General features: G+C 39.6%; 1 protein-coding gene across 1 annotated transcript in view; it reads left to right on the top strand.

The window, feature by feature from the left end:
* Positions 1-19101, top strand: part of IGF1 (insulin like growth factor 1) — an 81921-nt gene extending 62820 nt beyond the window's left edge. The window contains exons 3-4 of the mRNA XM_074983826.1: positions 3292-3473; positions 19042-19101. Coding sequence (XP_074839927.1) covers positions 3292-3473; positions 19042-19101 — 242 coding nt within the window. The remainder of the gene's footprint in view (positions 1-3291; positions 3474-19041) is intronic.
* Positions 19102-19380: the final 279 nt, after the last annotated feature.

Genomic DNA, 19380 nt, shown 5'->3' with positions numbered 1-19380 from the left:
TCAGTAGGTAGCGTTATCCCTGTCTCCAAACTAGTATAGCACCTCTGTCAACAGTGTTTTGTCAACAGAGTGTCCATGTAGACACTTCTGTTGACAGACAGGGCTTCCAGTTCCCCAGGCAGCCCTGTTTGCAGAGCTTGTGGTCAATCATTCTGTAGAGAGAGGGCAGAAAAGTCTGGCTGCTGTCTGTCGACAGAGTGGCTTGCTCTTTCAATCTGTTTTTATGGGTAGACATTACCTGTTGACAGAGGTACTGCCAAGTCTTCCGATGTAGATATGGCCTATTAGTCTTCTTTGATCAGGTACCAACCCAGGACAGCAGGGGACCAGTGGATAAAATATCATTCAACTTTAGTAAGGCTTTTGATACTGTCTCACCTGACCTTTTCGTAAACAAACTAGGAAAGTACAATCTAGCTTATAGTTGATGCACATCTGATTGGAAAAGCATACTCAGAGGCTGTGTCTAGATTGCTAACTGTTCTGTCGGGAAAGGCTTTTCTGACATTTAGCCCAACCATACACAGGCAAATGTCAGAAACCCTCCCTCTGTCAAGACATCCCTTCTTCCTTGTGGAACAAGGTTTACAGGGATGTTGACAGAACATTCCCAACTGGCAGATATCTTCTGAGAGATATGCCTTCTGTACACATGCTCTGTCAACAAAACGTCTGTTGACAGAAGCTTTGTCAACAGGGCTGGGTCTACACGTGCCCCTTCCTTTCCTATCTGGTGAACAGAAGAAAGGCTTTTGAAAACGCGGTGGGTCCTTTCAGAAGGTCCCATCTCCACAGGCGGGGTGTGATTCAAAAAGCCGCACTTTCAAATCACCATGGCTGCCATTAAACTAATGAGGCACTGCATATTCATTGCAGTGCCTCATTAGCATCTTTCGAACCCACTCATTAACATACCCCTTTCAAAAGGATGGGGCACATGTAGACACAGGGCAGAATCCTACAATCTAGACATAGCTAGAGTGCACAGACTTCAAACTCTCTTAGACAAAGAGTTAATGGGCACAAAACAGACATAAAAACACTCCTGATCCACAAACTGGTCAGTCAGCATTTTAATGACATGGGCCATTCTGTTAATGACTTAAAAGTTTGCATCTTACTGAAGAGGAATTTTCACAACACTCTTGAAAGAGAGGCTGCTCAATTCTCTTTTATATTTAAATTCAACACATTAACACATGGTTTGAACCAGGATGGGAATTTTCTGGATCGTTATAGGGGTTCGTTTGCATAGTTGGCTTAATCTAATTCTTGACTCTGCCCCCCCTTTCTGCCTCTCTACTCACTGATTTGCTCACCTTGATCATTTTTTTTCTGATTTGTCCACCTTGATTCCTGGTTTTGGTTCTCTGTTCCTTAAATATTGAGTCTGTTCTGGTATGGCTATGGTCTGTAGAAGTGGGACTGTCCCACAAAAGCTCACCTAATAAATTATGTTGTTAGTCTTCAAAGTGCTACTTAACTGCCTTTTTGTTTAGCTAGAGTGTAGTTATCAATGGTTCACAATCAGGCTGGAAGGGAATATTGACTGAAGTCTTGTAGACGTCTACCACGGATCTGGTTCTATTCAATATTTTCATAAATGATTTGGATAAATGGCATATAAAACACACTTGTAAAGTTTGGGAGCGATGCCAACCTGAAAAGGGTTGCAAATGCACTGAAGGACAGGACTAGAATTCAAAATGGTCTTGACAAACTGGAGAACTGGTCTGAAATATGTGGCATGGAATTCAGTGAGGACAAATTGTTGTCCTTAACCACTGAGAACAGGATGAGAAGCAATGGGCTTAAAGTGTAGCAAGGAAGATTTAGGTCGGACATTATGAAAACTTCATGACTTTAAGAATAGGTAAGTGTAATGCCAACAGACCTCAGTTACCTACGGGAGGAACCAAACCTGGGATCTGTGGGGCTTAGTATATAAACCTCTGCTGCATGAGCTAAAAACCAGCTGGCTATTAACTAAGGCTGTAGAGCTGACTCATTATTCTCTCTCTAAATGGTGTCAGTGCCACTAGATGGGACAGAGTATCATAGGCTGAAGGTGAGTGGTCTACATAAGCACTAGGGTAAATTAGGTGAGGAGGCAGTGGAATCTCTGGAGTTCCACACACTAGCATTTACTTTTCTATAAGTTAAGTCACTCAGTGGTGTAGATAAGTCACCCTTCAATGACGTAAGTTACACTTATCTAAGCACCAATGTCGACAATGCTATATGAGCAGGGGAAGCTTTTCCACTAACATACCTACTGCCAGTACTGGAGATGGAGTAATTATACTGATGGGTGAGCTCTCTCCTCTATGCACAGAGTATGTGCTCTAGCAGAACTACAGTGGCTCAGCTCCCTCATTACAGCTGTGCTGCTGCAGCAATTCTAGTGCAGACTATTCCAAAGTCATTGGAGGTTTTGAAGAGCAGGTTAGGAAATGTTCTGGATAATACCTGCATCTATACGACCCATCCCTTTTGGAAGGGTATGTAAATGCAGCAGATCAAAAATGCTAATGAGGCACTGATATGAATATTCAGCTCCTAATTTGCATAATGACAGCCACTTGCCACGTCAAAAGTGCTGCTTTCAAAATACAAACTAGTTATGTAAACAAATTGGGAAGAAGGGCACTTTTGAAAATGGGGCTTCCTTTCAAAGAAATCCCATCTACACAACTAGTTTACATTTCAAAAGCAGCAGTTTCAACATAGCGAGTGACCACCATTATGCAAATAAGACACTGAATATTCATTTCAGCACCTCGTTAGCATTTTCAATCTTCTGCATACCCCTTCCAAAAGGGAGGGATACTGTAGATGCAGCCTGTATGCCTCAGCACAAAGGACTTGGAATTTTCATGAAAAAACTATGATCATCAAACACTCCTGATTCCACCAATTCAAAATCAGTTTTCACCCAAGCAATGGTGAGTACATTGCCAAACTTAAGCTTCCAACACTCAACCTCTTCAGTGCTAAAATCATTCCAAAACTGCATTTACCAACATTTTTATAATAAGAAGAGTGATGGTTTTGCTCAAGTGTTTGAAAAACAGCCCTCAGGCACAGGCAAATCCTGGATATTTTGAGGTGAGTGATTCAGAGAGTTCTAAACAATTGAAGAAAGGGTCTTAGAATGGAAACACATGGGCAGTCTTAACTGTAGCTATCACTAGCATTCCAGCTACAATAATGCAGCTTATCCTAGAGTGCTACTGAGGGTTTTGCATTTTTCCCCCACCAATAAAACTCTCCCATTTGTGTTGTATGCAGGTAAGCCAACAGGGTATGGATCCAGCAGTAGACGTTTACACCACAAAGGAATAGTGGATGAATGCTGCTTCCAGAGCTGTGACCTGAGGAGGCTGGAAATGTATTGTGCTCCCATCAAGCCGCCCAAATCTGCACGCTCTGTACGTGCTCAGCGCCACACTGATATGCCAAAAGCACAGAGGGTAGGAGAATTTACTCAAGCCTGGTCATGTAGCAAGTAGCATGTGTTTTAGCTAATCAGGAAAGCATTACGACTGTGAATCTTATCTAAAATATCCCCTCAGTTTCAAATAGAGGTATTAAAGATTTAAAGGCACTTTTGAAAAGTAATGTCTGACAAGAGAACAACTGGTTCCTCAAAAAAGACAATGGAATATGGATTATTTTTGTTCTAAACTTTCTACAGAGGAAAACAGAAAGCATAAACTCTGGCAAGTCAAGTGTAAAAAATTACAATTCAGCAGGCCAAATAAGAATTTGAAGAGCAACTGGAAAAAGACTCAAAAAACTAACAATGAAAATAAATGCTCAGTACATCAGAAGCAGAGAGCCTGCTCCACGATCAGTAGGGACACTGAAGTTACAGCTACGCTACAGAGATCTTTCAAAAGAAGCCCTTCCAGATGTCTTTTGAAAGAACTTCTTTTCAAAGGCTGTGTCTACACTTACATTCCTCTTTCGAAAGAGGTATGCAAATGAGGCAAATCAAAAATGCAAATGCGGTACACATTTGTATATCTGGCACATAATTGGCATATTCTTGTTTCAAAATAGCTTCTTTCAAATGAAGAAAACCAATATAGACACTGCTCTTTCAAAAGTAAACCCATTCTTCAAAATAATCCCATAAAAAAAAGGGAAGAAGGATTCTTTCAAAGATGGGGTTTCCTTTTGAAAAAGCAGTGTCTACACTGGTTTTCTTCTTTCAAAATAAGCTATTTTGAAATAAGAATATGCAAATGAGGTGTTAGGTATGCAAATTTATACCTTATTTGCATTTTCAATTTGCCTTATTTGCACAGCTCTTTCAAAAGAGGAATGCAAGTGTAGACACAGCCAAAGAGTGCATTCACTCACAAAAAAGCAGAGCAAAAGATTGATCTGCTCTTTTGAAAGGAAGTGTCACCACTCTTTTGAAAGAATGAGCCAGGGATCAAAAAATTAGGCCCCATGAGGACTGCTCTTTCAAAAAAAGGGCCTGCGGAGAGTCTACACATTTTCTTTTGAAAGAAGCTTTCAGAAGTGGCCACGCTTCAGCTGTTTCTATACATGCCACTTTTGGTAATAAATAGCCCAAAATATGCTAATGAGATGTGTATGTAAATTCCCAGCACCTCATTACCACAAAGTCACATGATTTGAAGTCCAGAAGATGGTCTTTCGGACTCCAAAATGGCATTTAGAAGCACGGCTCCTGGGGATCTTACGGAAGGAAGTCTTCCTTCCGGAGGCCCCTTCTTCCCGAAAATTTTTGGGCCACGCTTCTACACTTTGTTTTGGAGTCTGGAAGAGTGTCTTCCAGACTCCAAATCATGTGACCTTATGCTAATGAAGCATGGGGAATTTGCATCCATGCCTCATTAGCATATTTCAGGCTGTTTATTAGCATGCCACTTTCTCCTGCATGTGTAGAAACGGCCTTTGTGTGTAGACAGTCCATTGGATCTTTTGAAAGAGCCCCCTTCTTTTGAAAAATCTTTTGAAAGTACTTGCTAGTGTAGATGCAGCCTGAATGATTGAGATGTGCAAGGAGCACTTAAGAAATTTAAGGGCATTTCAGAGATGTTAAATGAATTTTTTTCATTTGTCTTCATTGAAAATGGTGTGAGGGAGAGTTCCACATATGGGCAATTCTTTTTAGGTGAGAAATCTGAAAAGAAGTCTGAGAGTGTGGTGTGAATGGTAGGTTTGGAAACAGATTAGTAAACCGAATAGCATTAACTTACTAGGGCCAGAAAGCATTCACCCAAGAGTTGTGAAGGAATTTAATATGAAATTCGAGAAGTACTAAATGAGCTATATAACTCAGCACTTAACCGTACCAGATGACAGTTAATGCAACATCAATTTCTGTAAAATCTCCTGGGGCAATCCTGGCAATTACAGGCCAATGAGCCTAACTTCATTTCCCAGGAAATTGGTTGAAATTATAGAAAAAAATCAGAATTATCAGACATGCAAATTAACAAAGAATGGTGGGGAAGATTCAACTCACCTTTTGTCAGAAGAAATCATGCCTCACCACTTTATTAGAGTTCTTTGAGAAGGTCAGCAAGGCCACGTCCACACGGGCACTTAGCACAGCACTGCTGTTGGCAGAGGTATGCTAATGAGGTTTCTTGAAATTGCAGGTGGTTGCCCATTTGCAAACTCACATGGCTAATTCACATAGCCGCATGAGATTTTGCTGTCGGTGGGGCGGGGTGTGTGCTGGCAGTACAGAGGCCATGTAGACATGCCTTTGCCGGCAAACCCCCCTCCTGTCGCCAGCCCTGAATGCCTGAAGTTTTATGTCCAATGGCTCTATGTTGAAATAGGTTTTATGTGAGTAGACACTCTATTTCGAAATAGCTAAGTGCTATTTTGAAATGTATTTTTGTGTGTAGCAGCGTTATTTTAAAATGAGCTATTTCAGAATAACTCTTTTCAGTTGTCTACACTTGCATCCCTCTTTCAAAAGAGGCGTGCAAATAAGGGAAATCAATAATGCAAATGGGATACAGATTTACATATCTGGCACCTCATTTGCATATTCTTCTTTCGAAAGAGCTTCTTTTGAAAGAAGAAACACAGTGTAGACACGGCTGTTTCGAAAGTAAACCCCACCTTCAAAGCAACCCTTTGGGTGCATCTACACTTGCATTCCTCTTTCGAAAGATGTATGCAAATGAGGTAAATCGAAAATGCAAATGAGTTATAGATTTGCGTATTTGGTACCTCATTTGCATATTTTAATTTTGAAAGAAGAAAGACAGTGCAGACGCTGCTCTTTCGAAAGTAAACCCCATCTTCAAAAGAATCCTTCGTCCCATTGAATAGGCTACGTCTACACTAGCCCAAATCTTTGAAATGGACAGGCAAATGCCCCAAATGCAAATGGCCATTTCGAAGATTTGGGCTAGTATAGACATGGCCATAAAGGGAAGAAGAATTCTTTTGAAGATGGGTTTACTTTCGAAACAGCAGCATCCACACTGGCTTTCTTCTTTTGAAAGACACTCTTTCGAAATTGGAATATGCAAATGAGGTGTCAAATAAGCAAATTTTCATCTTGTTTGCATTTTCAATTGACCTCATTTGCATACCTCTTTTAAAAGAGGAATTCAAGTGTAGATGCACCCTCTGTGGGATCTTTTAAAAGAGTCCCCTTCTTTCAAAAAATCTTTCAAAAGAACTTGCTAGTGTAGATGCAGACTTATAGTATGAGGTTTACCAACTTTAACATAAGCCAACTGCTATTTCAAAATTATTTTGAAATAGCAGTTGTGTTGTGTAGATGCTAAGATAGTTATTTCAAAATAATGACTGTTATTTTTAAATAACTTTGCTGTGTAGATCTACCTGAAGAGAGTGGGAAATAAGCAGGGGGCATGAGGAAAAGAGAAGAGGTAGGAAAGAAGAAAGAGAGAGCACACTATGGGGGAAAATAAGAGAGGGGATGGATTTATGAAGAGATTTGGGAGAAGGAGAGAGAATACATGGAAAGCTTCAAAGAGAACTAAAGAAGGAGGCTGAGTCCTCAAGGAAACCATGAGAAAGGGCATCAATTACCAGAAAACAAAAAAAGTTGAAGCTTGAAAAAGGGGAGATAAAAAAAAAGTGCAAGAAATTAAAAACAAGGGGAGAAATGACAGGGGAAGGGAGCTGAAGGAAGATGGTCAGACAGAAAGATGAGAAAAGGGATGTAAAACAGGACAGTTTGAGAGAAAAATAAACTGAAACTTTTGCTAAGAATTAAACATGGGGAACATCAGACTAAAATGAGTAAGACAGTGAAAGAGATGGAAGGAATGATAAAGTCAGGTCTACAATAGATGGAGGGTTAAATGAAAGCAATGAGGGAAATGTAAACAGAAAGCAAAACAAAGAAAAATTGAAAGTTTTAGAAGAATGTTTTATATAAAATTTGATGAGACAAAAACATTCCTCTGAGGACAACCACCAACACTGGTGAACTTTTTCCTCCTTGAATCCTCTATTCATCTACATTAATTATCACCATGAAGTGAAAATAAGCATGAGATAATATTTTAACAGTAAATTTTCAACCAGCACCTAGGCTAGAGTATTAAAAATGTTAAAAAATATTTTATATAACAGTTTAAAAAGAAGGATCAGGAAGTAAAAAGGACAGTTATACTATATAATGTTTTTTATAAGTGGCAGAGTTAGTGTTTGAGAAACACCATTTTTATGAACGACTTAAACTAATGTAATATGTGTTTTCATTGTTCCTTGCATGAAAAAACTTTTCCAAAATTGTAGTACCTAGGGAATATTGAACTGGAGCATGAATTTAAGCTCTTATAAATGCAAAGCCAGAATGCCAAAACAAATAGAGATGTAGGATATTTCAAACCTCATGTAGCTTCTGGGACTTCAGTCTCCAGGGCTGTCAGTACAGGACTTTTCATGAACATAAATTCACACTGAAATAAAAAATTAATAAACACAAACTCACTGATCTTTGCATTTTATATGGCATACAGATGAAACAACAGAACACATTGCAAGCAATCGATTTTTATCACAGGTATATCTTTCAATTTAATAAATTTCACAGCTTTTGCAGTGGACTTTGGAAGCATGCACGGGGGAAGGAAAAGTTAATAGACTAATGAAGTTCAGGTCTTTTCCTCTAATGCATGTCAGATATGAATATATTTAGCTGATGATTAAGCCTGGAATAGATCTGACACTCTCATTTTAATGTATGAAATTAATTATGTTAAATTGGAAATGAATTTTAGAGTTAAGCACAATTTCTTTATTTGCTTTAGAATAGTCATTGCATAATTCCCCAACACAAGCCTATTTCAAAGCCCATGGAAGCCAATGGGAGTCTTTCCAGTGACATCAGAGGGCTTTGAAGCAGGTCCTCTAGATCAGATCCCGAAGTTCTTGCTTATGACCTACCCTTGCAAAGAGATCCTGTGCCTGTACAGAACCAATGGGCACAAAGGTCCTCCTACACAGAATAGTTTGAAAGAACTGGAACTTACAGATAACAATCCTTCTTCAAGCATATCCCTCAATGCTATCAAACAGGGGCCTAACTTAATAAAAACTGAGTGCGGAATTTGAGGATTTGATCCCACTGTTACCCACGTATGTAAGGATATTGTTGAAGACCTCTTGGGTAGCTGATGCCATTGTTTTATGACCAACATAAATATGTGCTATTAAGCAAGGAGTATCAGAGGGGTAGCCGTATTAAGCGGTATCCCTAAAAACAAGGAGCAGTCCTATGGCACCTTATAGACTAACAGATTTATTGGAGCATAAGCTTTTGAGTGCCACAGGACTTCTAGTTGTTTAAGCAAGGAGTAGTGATGATAGGTGAGTAACTAGATTCTGGAGTCCGATAAAATATCTGAACATCATTGAAAATCAAAACCAGCAAAAGCACTTTTGGGATTATTTTCTGAAGAAGGGATCAACTTTTCTATCCTTGTATGTCTGGGTAAAGTCTGGCAGTTCCGGGCTATGCTTAAATCTTTCTATCCTTCTGTAATAGAGATCCACAGAATGAAATCAAGTTACTAGAAGTAGGTCAACATCATCATAGCATGACTTTAAGCCAATAAAAATATAGCAGTGATTATTCTTGCCAGTGAAAGCAGGTGTTCTGGAGGTCTTTAAAATCCTATAATAGCCTGCAAATAAGGTCATTGGAAAGTCTTTTAAATATTCATTATGTTGTTTTAGTGAACCTGATGTGATGAGCCAATTCACACATAAAAGTAAGATTGAAATAGCATATTTATTTATGATTAAGCTATATTGCAGTCATGGCTTCCTATCATTTGATGAGTGTCTTGTGAGAAGTTTTGGTTTTGCTGTCAAAGCAAAAGCCACTAATAAGGCAATAAGATAAGTTCAGACCCATTGACTTCAGTGGGAATTTGGCCCAGGATGCTCATCAGATAAAAAGGACCAGATTGAGACTTTACAAAGAGGTTTTGCATATAAAGATGTAACAGGAGAAACAATAGGAATCAAATTCAGGAAACTACCATAGTACAGAAAAAGACCATTTGAGTTCAATAATAAAGAAAGAGAATAAGCCTGAATTTGATATCCCAAAGTGAGAAACTAATGCAGATTTTGAGCTTGGGGAATCTTCTGAAAATAAATATTTTCAGCTCAGAAACAGCAGTTTCGCAGCTATTATCCTTCTTCCCTGGAGGAAAAACTGTGAGACTCACATCTTATAGGCTTGCAGGTACCAGAACTAAATCAAATAATAATTTGCACATCTGCGCTGCTGTTCACCCAGAGCTCTGAAAGCACTTCACAGGTACAGTGTCAATAAGCTGAATATCACCTTTAGGATATAGGGGATCTTTGTTATGGGACAGCTGGTAGCTACACTACAGTATGAAGTGAGTTCTACAATGGAATGTCGTTTTTTGTTTTGTTGAAAAGTTTGAAAGTGAGACCAGTGAGAGTGAAATTTTACATGTGGTTAGTTTATATACCTTTTGAACTTTCTACTTAGGTTTTATTTGATTTCTTTTCATAAATTTTCACCAGGAGGTCTTTGAATTTGGGTTTTGGCTCAACTTTTAATTTGGTAGGCCTACTTTTAGAAACTTTCTCACAACTACTGCACACTACAAACCACATGCTGTAACTGTACCTCTGCCATCCTAAGAATGCCAACCACTCATCATCCCCTTACCTGCCCTTTTATGGACACCCTTTGCCAAATGACCCTCTGCCCGCACAGCCAACTACTGTGCCAGAAATACACAATTGCTAGTGGAGAGGGTTGGGGAGAATCTGAAAAAGTGTTGTCTGTAAAAGGGCCAGAGTGTGGCTGCAAGCCAAAAACCTCCAAGGATTTCTGGACGTGGGTGTTGAGTTGAAGTTGCACATTACAATGGCACACAGTGCCTATTGATGCTCAGTGTTGAAATGTTGGGAAGCAACCTGTTCACAGACAACCACCTGAAAAGATGCCAAAGGGACCGCAGTACTCTCAGGGAGTTAGATTCAGACCCATGTAGGCACCTAACTGGCTTTGATTTCACTGGGAGTTGGGCTCAGAAATACCATTAAGGACTATTTGTGAACAGGGAATACATTTTTGTTCCCTGTGAAAATTGTTTTTCTCCAATTCAAAACCACAACTGTTTCTGGCAATAGAACAACAAAATTTAACTTGCAAGCTCAGCTGGCAAAATTCACAGGCTTTGCAGAAGGTGAGAATACTGTTGCATGTCTATTTTAAAAATGCCTTAATTCCAGCATAGAATTCTCAGTCGAGACAGCACCAAGAAATTAGACAACCATGGCTGAAAAAGCCTTACAGTCTTCACAAAACAGCTTGTTCTACAGTTGCAGCATGAGATAACTATCATGGCAAAACTGAAGTATTTTGACTAGTCATAAAATAGTCGAACCTGGGATGAAAGTTAGGTAACCATTTACGAAATGTTCTGTGCTGAAAAGTAGTCTTCCACTGAAAGTGATCTATGAAAGTGAGTTATCGGCCTGTTGTGACATCCTTTGAGATACAGTAAGGAATAGCTGTGTCCCCGTAACTGTCTGTTCTGAGGTGCCTTTTACACAGCTTGGCTGTCTGAACACCCACTACTGTCCTGCTCACAGTATCTATGACTGCTGTTTTGTTTTGTTAGAATACAGATTAACACGGCTACTTCTCTGTTAGTAATCTCTAGCATGCACATTCACCCCCAGGTAAATAAATGAACTCTCTGACTAGTGACTCATGAACTAAACTGCAAGGCCATACCTGTAAATTCTTTAGTCCTAGCTTTTTTCCCCCACAAATGTTCATCTTATGTCAGCCAGCACAGCACTGAACCACGGAAGTGCATAGAAAGTTAAGTATATCATCAAAAGAAAATGGCATATGTACCAGCCATGTCACCCCAAATGGAACTTTCCACACACTCTAATCCAAACACAATGGTTAATAGAAAACAATAATGCTTATTTGTGCAGTGACTAACACAGCTACCTCTCTGAGACTATAATACCATAAGAAAAGCTTATTAACTACAGAAATATAGTTTTCAAATGTTTGCAAGCATTAATGCATAAAAGTCAGGATTGGTTACAAAAGAAAATTAAAGAGTAATATGCAACCTAACACCTTTCATAACAAGGTAAGCAGCCTTAAAAGCAAAAACTTTGTCTCATCATACACTAATGTAAATTTCACTAGCTGGGTCTCCTTTCTGCCTGAGGCGACTTCCCTCTTAGCTCAGTTCTTTGAGCATTGTCATGAGATGAGGAGAGGTGTAATCAAGTGTTTTCCTCCCCCTATATAACTCAATTGCTAGTGCTAGAAACATCCTTGCTGAATCATGGTGATACACAGTCCGTTGCAGAAGTTTGAGTCTTCCATGTGATGAAATGTAAATTTCTTGTTGACACCTCTCCCCTCCTCTGCCCTGCTTTGAGAATGGCCACTTAAATGGGTGATGGCTCTTTAACACCTATCTGGGATGCTAGGGTGTGTCTGTCTCTGAAAACTGTTTTAAGTCTCTGAGGGGTAGCTGTGTTAGTCTGGATCTCTAACAGCAACGAAGGGTCCTGTGGCACCTTATAGACTAACAGAAAAGTTTTGAGCATGAGCTTTTGTGAGCACAGACTCACTTCATCAGATGCTTTAATAACTCAGGAACATTTTACAGCAACATTATACAGTAGGGTTATAGCTACACTACATTCCTCTTTTGAAAGAGGAAAGCAAATCAGGGAAATCAAAAATGAAAATTAAGCACTGATTTACAAATCCCACATTTCATTTGCATAATCTTGTCCAATCTCTTTTTTGAAAAAAAAAACCCATGTAGATGGGGTTCTTTCAAAAAAACCCCCATTTTTTCAGTGTTCTTTCAAAGTGTTTTTTTCTGAAAGAACCCCATCTACACTGCTTTTTTCGAAAAAATCTATTTAAAAAAAAGATTAGATGAGATTATGCAAATGAAGTGTGAGATTTGTAAATCAGTGTTTCATTTGCATTTTCAACTTCCTTCATTTGCATTCCTCTTTCAAAAGAGGAATGTAGTGTAGACGTAGCCTAGGAATTTAAAATATTATACACAACGTTAATACGTATATTTTACCAGGACAATAATTTTCAGCAGATTTTAATTTTCAGATGATGCCTCAATCAGGCTTACTTTATTCAACATGTATCAGTCTTGTTAAAGTGGTGACCATAATAGCGTGGACTACAGCACCTTCCCCTAAAATAAATCACTTACCTTTACTTTCTACAAGCTGTCTCCATTCTTCTTTAGGGCACTCCAGTCACTCTGATCTCAGCAGAATGGACACCATTCTGATGCTGAAAGAGAAATATAATTCAAAATGTAAAATGGTTTTAGACAATGTAGTTACCATTATTCAATGTAACTTGTTAAGATACCGGTGAAGTTACTGGAATTGAATACTTTGCCATTTGTAGGTCACTCTAGTATTATTACCAAACAAGAGCCCTGTCATGATCTCACTGGTTTCCAACCTGGGCCCACAAGAGCATCCACACTCCATCCCTCCACTAAAGCACTGCTGGCAGCAGCTTACCTGAGACTAATGAAGCCAGGCCCGTTGTGAAGCTCCATCCATGAGATCTAACTGTCAGAGTCTCAGAGCACCTGACTGACATGCTGGCCTTATTTAAGCCAGTAGCAGGGCTACGCTGTAGTGGCCGCTATTGTAAGGGTGGGACAGCCAACCTTAAGGACAAGAAAAGAAAGTAATGTTTTAGATCCCACACATTATGCACATTCTGGAGCTAATGGGCCATCCTTGTGTCCTTAAAACACATCAAGGCTGGAGGAGAAACCAAGGTCTCACTACCAGACCACTCCCTCTCTCTCTGACATAAAGGCCAGAGACTTGAAGAGTTCATGGTCTAATTTCCCCTTTCTTTTGCATAAGGTCCCTGTTCTTGCTTAGGCCCCATATAGTAATATCCAGGTACAAGCAGCATACCTAACCTTAAAAAAATTGAATACTGGGTCATCTCAGAAAGATTTTATCTATACTCTTGCTCCTAAGTAGACTTTTTGAACAAAAAAAGAAAAATGTGGTAGCTAATATTTTCACAGTAAGAAAACATCATTAGCAGAAGAAAAGCAGAGAATGGTTTAGTTCTCTTATTTTTGAAAGACTGGCAGCATCTATTGTGATTGGAATATTAACAATTTATATATAAATATCTATAGAAGAAAATATACACAGTTTCATGAATCTAACCTCATCTTGCATTCACTGCACACCACTGAAGTCAATGGGAAGCAGGAGGTGTAAGAGAGATCAGAATTTAGGCTGTTTTCTTTAGGACGGCTTTTCAATCTAGTTATTTTGTCGCTAACCACATTGCCCACAAAGCTAGAAGCTTTTCAAAATAGACCGCAGAGGATTCGTAACCAAGATATAGTGGTCGTAAATACAAACATTGGACTTTTTATTATTATTACCCATAAAGCAGAGAGGTCTTTTTATGCCAATGTTAGGTTTGAATGTCCATCCTGAAAGCTTAAGAAAACCACTGCATGCTTCATAACCTCCTTTGCCAGCTTCTGTTAAATGACCCTTCAGATCATAGAGCTATTAATTACCCAAGCGTTGGCTGGTCTTTATGTGAAAATAAGTCAGCACTGACAAAAACAAGGTCAAATTCTGTTCTCACACCTCTGCAACCTGCTTGTCTTCAATACAGTTGTACAGATGTAAGAGAAGGATTAGCACCAATATATGCACTCTGACAATTCTCTACAGCTATAGCAGGCATTTGGCATTTTGCCACTGAAAGCATGGCTATTTGGCTTTGTCAGTTATAAATTGCCTGTCATCTTTATCTGTCTGTTATGGCAACCAAGGGGATGTCTATCCAAGAACCTAGCACCAGAAAAAGATCACAGCTAGGGATTTATTTATTTTAAAATTACCAACAGATTTGCAAGAGCTGAAAAAGAAAAAAAGCCATTTAAAAAAAAACTTCTATTTTAATGACTGCATAAGGGACCAAGTGCTGTTGAAATCTTTGGTAAGGCTCCTATTGACTTTCAAAACAGCAAACAGGACTAAACTGGGGTCTTTATTTTTCTTCACTTTGTGCATTTTTGGATCATTTTGGAATAATTTGTTGTATTTTTTGTGGAGTTTAAGAATTTCTTTCTTTTTTGGCAAAGAGTTCCAAGATCTATAAAGAAAGATCAAGCGTGGCATTCTGGGGTGGGAAGATTAGCCCTAATTTATTTTACATAATGTTGTATTTAATGAGTGAAGATTTCTGATCAAGAATATGTTGAATTAGTTTCAACTGGTTTTTTTATTCTTATACATATAGATAATCAACAAGATGTTGAAATGCACAGGGACTTAGGAGTCTTTAGATGAATTTGAGACAGAGCATGCTAAGATTTTGGAGATCAGTTCCAGTAGGGGCATATTTTGCATAACTCTGCATAACGTGATTGGGGTAGGTTAAGAATACCTGTTGAGAAAACCCTGCATGACTGAATTAAAATCACCATGTGTGAACCAGCAGGCGTGAGCAAGACCGAGCTCCTCGCATACTTTTATTCCATTGCTATCATTGTCTGCATGAAGAGGTCACATGTGAGACCCTGGGAGATGATCCAAACCCCCTGAGACATTCCAGTTAGTTCTGAATGGTCTCAGCTGTTCATGTTAATGGAAAATGTGGTACTTAAGGGAGAGCCATTTTTACAGCATGCACTGCTGCTGCTGCCACCAATACCTCCTCTGTCTAGCAGCAGTGATAAAAGTACTGAGGCATAGACCAGAACAGAAGAGGGGCAACTCCACCTTTTCTCAGATTCAAACCTAATTCTGTGTGCTATGACAGGATAATAAGCAATGTCTCATTTGGGCACATATCAGCACTGAAAAATGGTTTTATGGAGGCCTATCAGAATATATGTTTGGTTTGTTGGCTAAGCTATCGTAAATTCAGAATACAACAGTATAGAAGATTTATCTTCTCATTAGGGAACTGCATGTTTCATTAGCAGTCTAGCAGGTTTTGGAAGCCATTTCCTCAACAGTACAATATGGCTGTAGATCAAGAACAATAATTTCCTCTACTTTCCAGTTTATAGAAAATATGCTTGGGAAATGTTTGTAATACTTGACTTATTGTGTCAAATGTCCTTTCCTCTTCTCTTGGTAAACTCTTCTTAGAGGTGATGCACATCCTGAAGCAACAACAATCCTGCTGGCTGTGCCCTAGCAGCAATTGTAAGATAAGGTAATTGGAGGTGCACATGTCCTAGAATGGGAAGGAACCTCAAGAGGTTATCTAGTCCAGTACCCTGCCCTCTTGGCAGGCCCAAGCACTATCACTGAGATCTATTTGCCCCCATCCCTAAATGGTTACCTCAAGGAGTGAGCTCATAACCCTGGCTTTAGCAGGCCAATGTGCAAACCACTGAGCTATCCCTCCTGCCGAAGACCAAAGCTGGAAATAATTTATCCTTTTCTGATTTCTTGTTGTCATCAGGATAGGTGAGTGTAGGAAACTTGGAACTTTAAGATATGAACCAGAAGCATATAGTGGCTTGGTGCAGTAATGAGTTAATGAAAACTAAGGGGGTCATCTGGGGTGAGTGCACGGGAAGTGAAATCATTTGGGAAAAATTGGAAAGACGTGGAGAGACATATTTTGGCAAGGCTGGGAGAAGCAAACTAAGTAAGGCCCATTGGGCTAGTTTGCCTTCATTATATTCACTGCTTTGCATTATATTCTGCTTTTATTGTATTCAGCAGTAATGCAAGTAACTCACAGGCCTGCATCAAACAAGATATTAGCTTGTGCAAGCTGGCATAAGGCCTGAGGTCTATGAACTCTGAATGGATAAACTTTGAACAGATATACAACCCCACGAAAAACTTTGACTCTTGGGGAACTGAAAATGGAGTGTTTAAGGGAAGCTTCTGACCTCAGGAACGTGAGTGCAACCAAAAAAATGTCATGGCAACAAACTGACATGCATAACAGGTAGATGAGCTACATCAGCAGATAGATAACCACAAAAGGGTCATGGTAACAAACTGATGATTACGATAATAAGTTGTGATCATTGATATACCAGCCTGCAAGAGAAGAACACTCCAACATGAGTACAGAGAGGGCATAAAAATAAGAAATGGCAGGAAGCCCCTACTGAATAGGCAGCAGACCTAGTGGTGTCAGCATAATATGTTTAAAAAAGTGGTGTCCCAGCCTTTGTATAGTGGGAGGAAGAGATGTAAACTTTCAGAGGAGCCAGAAGGATGCCCACTAGTGGTGAGGAGGAATGTAATGGTGATGAGAAAAATGATCGCTAGTATTGCAGACTGTGCTACAAGGGATGGTGTGAATATATGGATGTGCAGATGTAGATTCTGTAGGATCATGCTCTACCTTTACTGAGTCAGAGTGTTGGTGACTATATGAAATGTATTAATAAAATATTGGTAACTATACAAAAGTTCCTAGACAGTGAGTGTCACAGCTGTGCACATCAAAGTTCCCAACTACATAATAATTTGAATAATACTGGGTCTGATTTTGAGACAAGAACCTGTCAATCCTCATAGTTATAACCAGTGGGTTTTTTTTGTGCCGGTACTGAGTATCGGCTCCTTGGCAGCCCTAGCCCAAGGATCCCCAGCCAGGTGGTGGAGGGCCCTGCCAGTCCCATGGCTAGGCACCAGCTGGGGCACAGAGGCCACGAGCAGCCCCAGACATGGGAACCCTGGGAGGGGAAGTGGGGGACAACTGGCTGAGTACCAGCTCCTCTTTCTAAAAAAATCACTGGCTATAACTTGTCATTCTTAAATAACAAGCAGTCTTATACCAACTAAGAGACTAACTAATTCATTAGGTCATGAGCTTTCGTGGGTAAGACCCACTTCTTCAGATGATTGGAGTAGGCAAATTGAATCTAGGGTTTATATAGCAAGGAGTTGTGGGAGGAGGGAAGTAGGGGAGAGAGTTACCTGTCACTAGTAGAACCAGTTGATATAGCAAATTAAGGAGGATGTTTCCCTTTCCTGCAAAATATCGAAGATGGGGAAATTACTCTTGTAATGCATAAGCTAGCTGAGATCTCTGTTCAGGCCCAGGTTAAATGTATCAAATTTGCCAATGAATTCCAATTCAGAAGTCTCCTTCTGTAACCTTGTGGTAAAAATTCTTAAGTAATCAATACATAATCTACAGATCAGGCTACACAAAGAAGCTGCAAATGTGACATGAAGATATTATGGATCCAGCTTATATCTAAATTTATCTACCCATGTGTGACAGGTATACAAGGCAAATATTTATTAATGGCATTACAAAGTAAGAGCTGGCAAAAGAGAGTCAGCTATAGCTGTATTTTGTCGACAGAAGAGGCCTTCTACAAATGCGTTCTGTCTAGAATCTGTCAACAGAACACAGCCTTTTTCCCTTGAAAGTTTCAGGCATAGTGCCTGTGTAGACAGATTCTGTCGACAGAAAAATAGTGTAAATGCTCCAGGGGGCCCCCTCCACTCACAGAGAGGGCTTCCAGTTCACCAGGCTTCCCTGTTTGCAGAGCTGCCGGTTATCTGGTCTGTTGAGAGAGGGCTGGGCAGTTTGGCTGCTCTCTGTTGACAGACGGCATTGACAGGGGGAGCTCCTATTAGATGCAGATGTGTTCTGTAGACAGAGGTTCTGTCAGGAAATATCTATCAACAGTGACTTCTGTCGACAAAACTCTGTAGTGTAGACACAGCTTATTTCATTGAGCTAATCATTGGTGAGGTCTTTTGATTGCTAACTTTTACCTGGTAAGACCGTCAAAACATACAGGAGTATTGGAGCAAGATTACAAGTCAAATCAGATAAATATTTTGATACAATTTTCTCTTTGATGAAAGTGATCAAAATGCTGATGCCAGGAGCCCTGGGAGTTCTGGATGCAAAGGGACTGCAGAAACCAGTGAGGCATCTGACGGCATTCAAATTCTAATACAGTAAAAGTTTGATTATCTGACACTCCTGGCTATTGTTGCTGGATAATCAAATCTTCAAGTTAGTCGAGCAAGCCGCTGGCCCTGGAAGGTCAGCGGGCCCTGGCCAGGCAGTCAGCCTCCAGTCAATGGCCCTGTGATCGCTGGCCAGTACCAGTTAACGGAACTTGGTTAACCAAGTGTTAATAACACAGCTTTCACTGTAATACCTGCACTTACGATATATGTGTCTTTATGTCTGCATTGGTAGAGAGAAAACATGTTATGGAAACCACGCAGCTGTGAATAGGCTGTGAAGGCTCTAGGATTTAAGTCTTCAAATTTTTTCCAAGCATTTTGTTAACCCACACAACACCTCTCAAAGGTAGATAGTACATGATTGACTTGGCAAGGTTGCAGACAGAATCACTGTCAGAACCATTGACATGAAGTGAGGAGTTCATGACTATAAATCCTAGTTTCACCCATACAAGTTTTTCGTCTTACCATATCTTAGACTAAAAACTAATTAAAATATATATATTTTTAAACTTTCAGGAAGTGCATTTGAAGAATACAAGTAGAGGGAACACAGGAAACAGGAACTACAGAATGTAAGAAAATGCCATCCACAAGAATGAATGTGCCATCTGCAGGATACTTCACTGTAAATAAATTATTGGTTAAACATTGGAAGACTTAAAAACTATAGTGTATTAAGCTTGATGAAATCTCAACCAATGGGCATTCTCCCAATGAACAATGCAAGTAAACATTCCAACATCAAGTCTTTTGAGAGCAGAATGTTATACACTAACCCAGTGCTAAAAATATTCTGAGGTTGGTAAAATGCTGCTTTATTACTAACTTGTTATAAATGTCCTGCATGAAAAATCT

The sequence above is a fragment of the Carettochelys insculpta genome, chromosome 1, assembly GCF_033958435.1.
Source record: "Carettochelys insculpta isolate YL-2023 chromosome 1, ASM3395843v1, whole genome shotgun sequence".
Lineage (NCBI taxonomy): Eukaryota > Metazoa > Chordata > Testudines > Carettochelyidae > Carettochelys > Carettochelys insculpta.
This window is presented reverse-complemented; position numbering and strand designations above follow the sequence as displayed.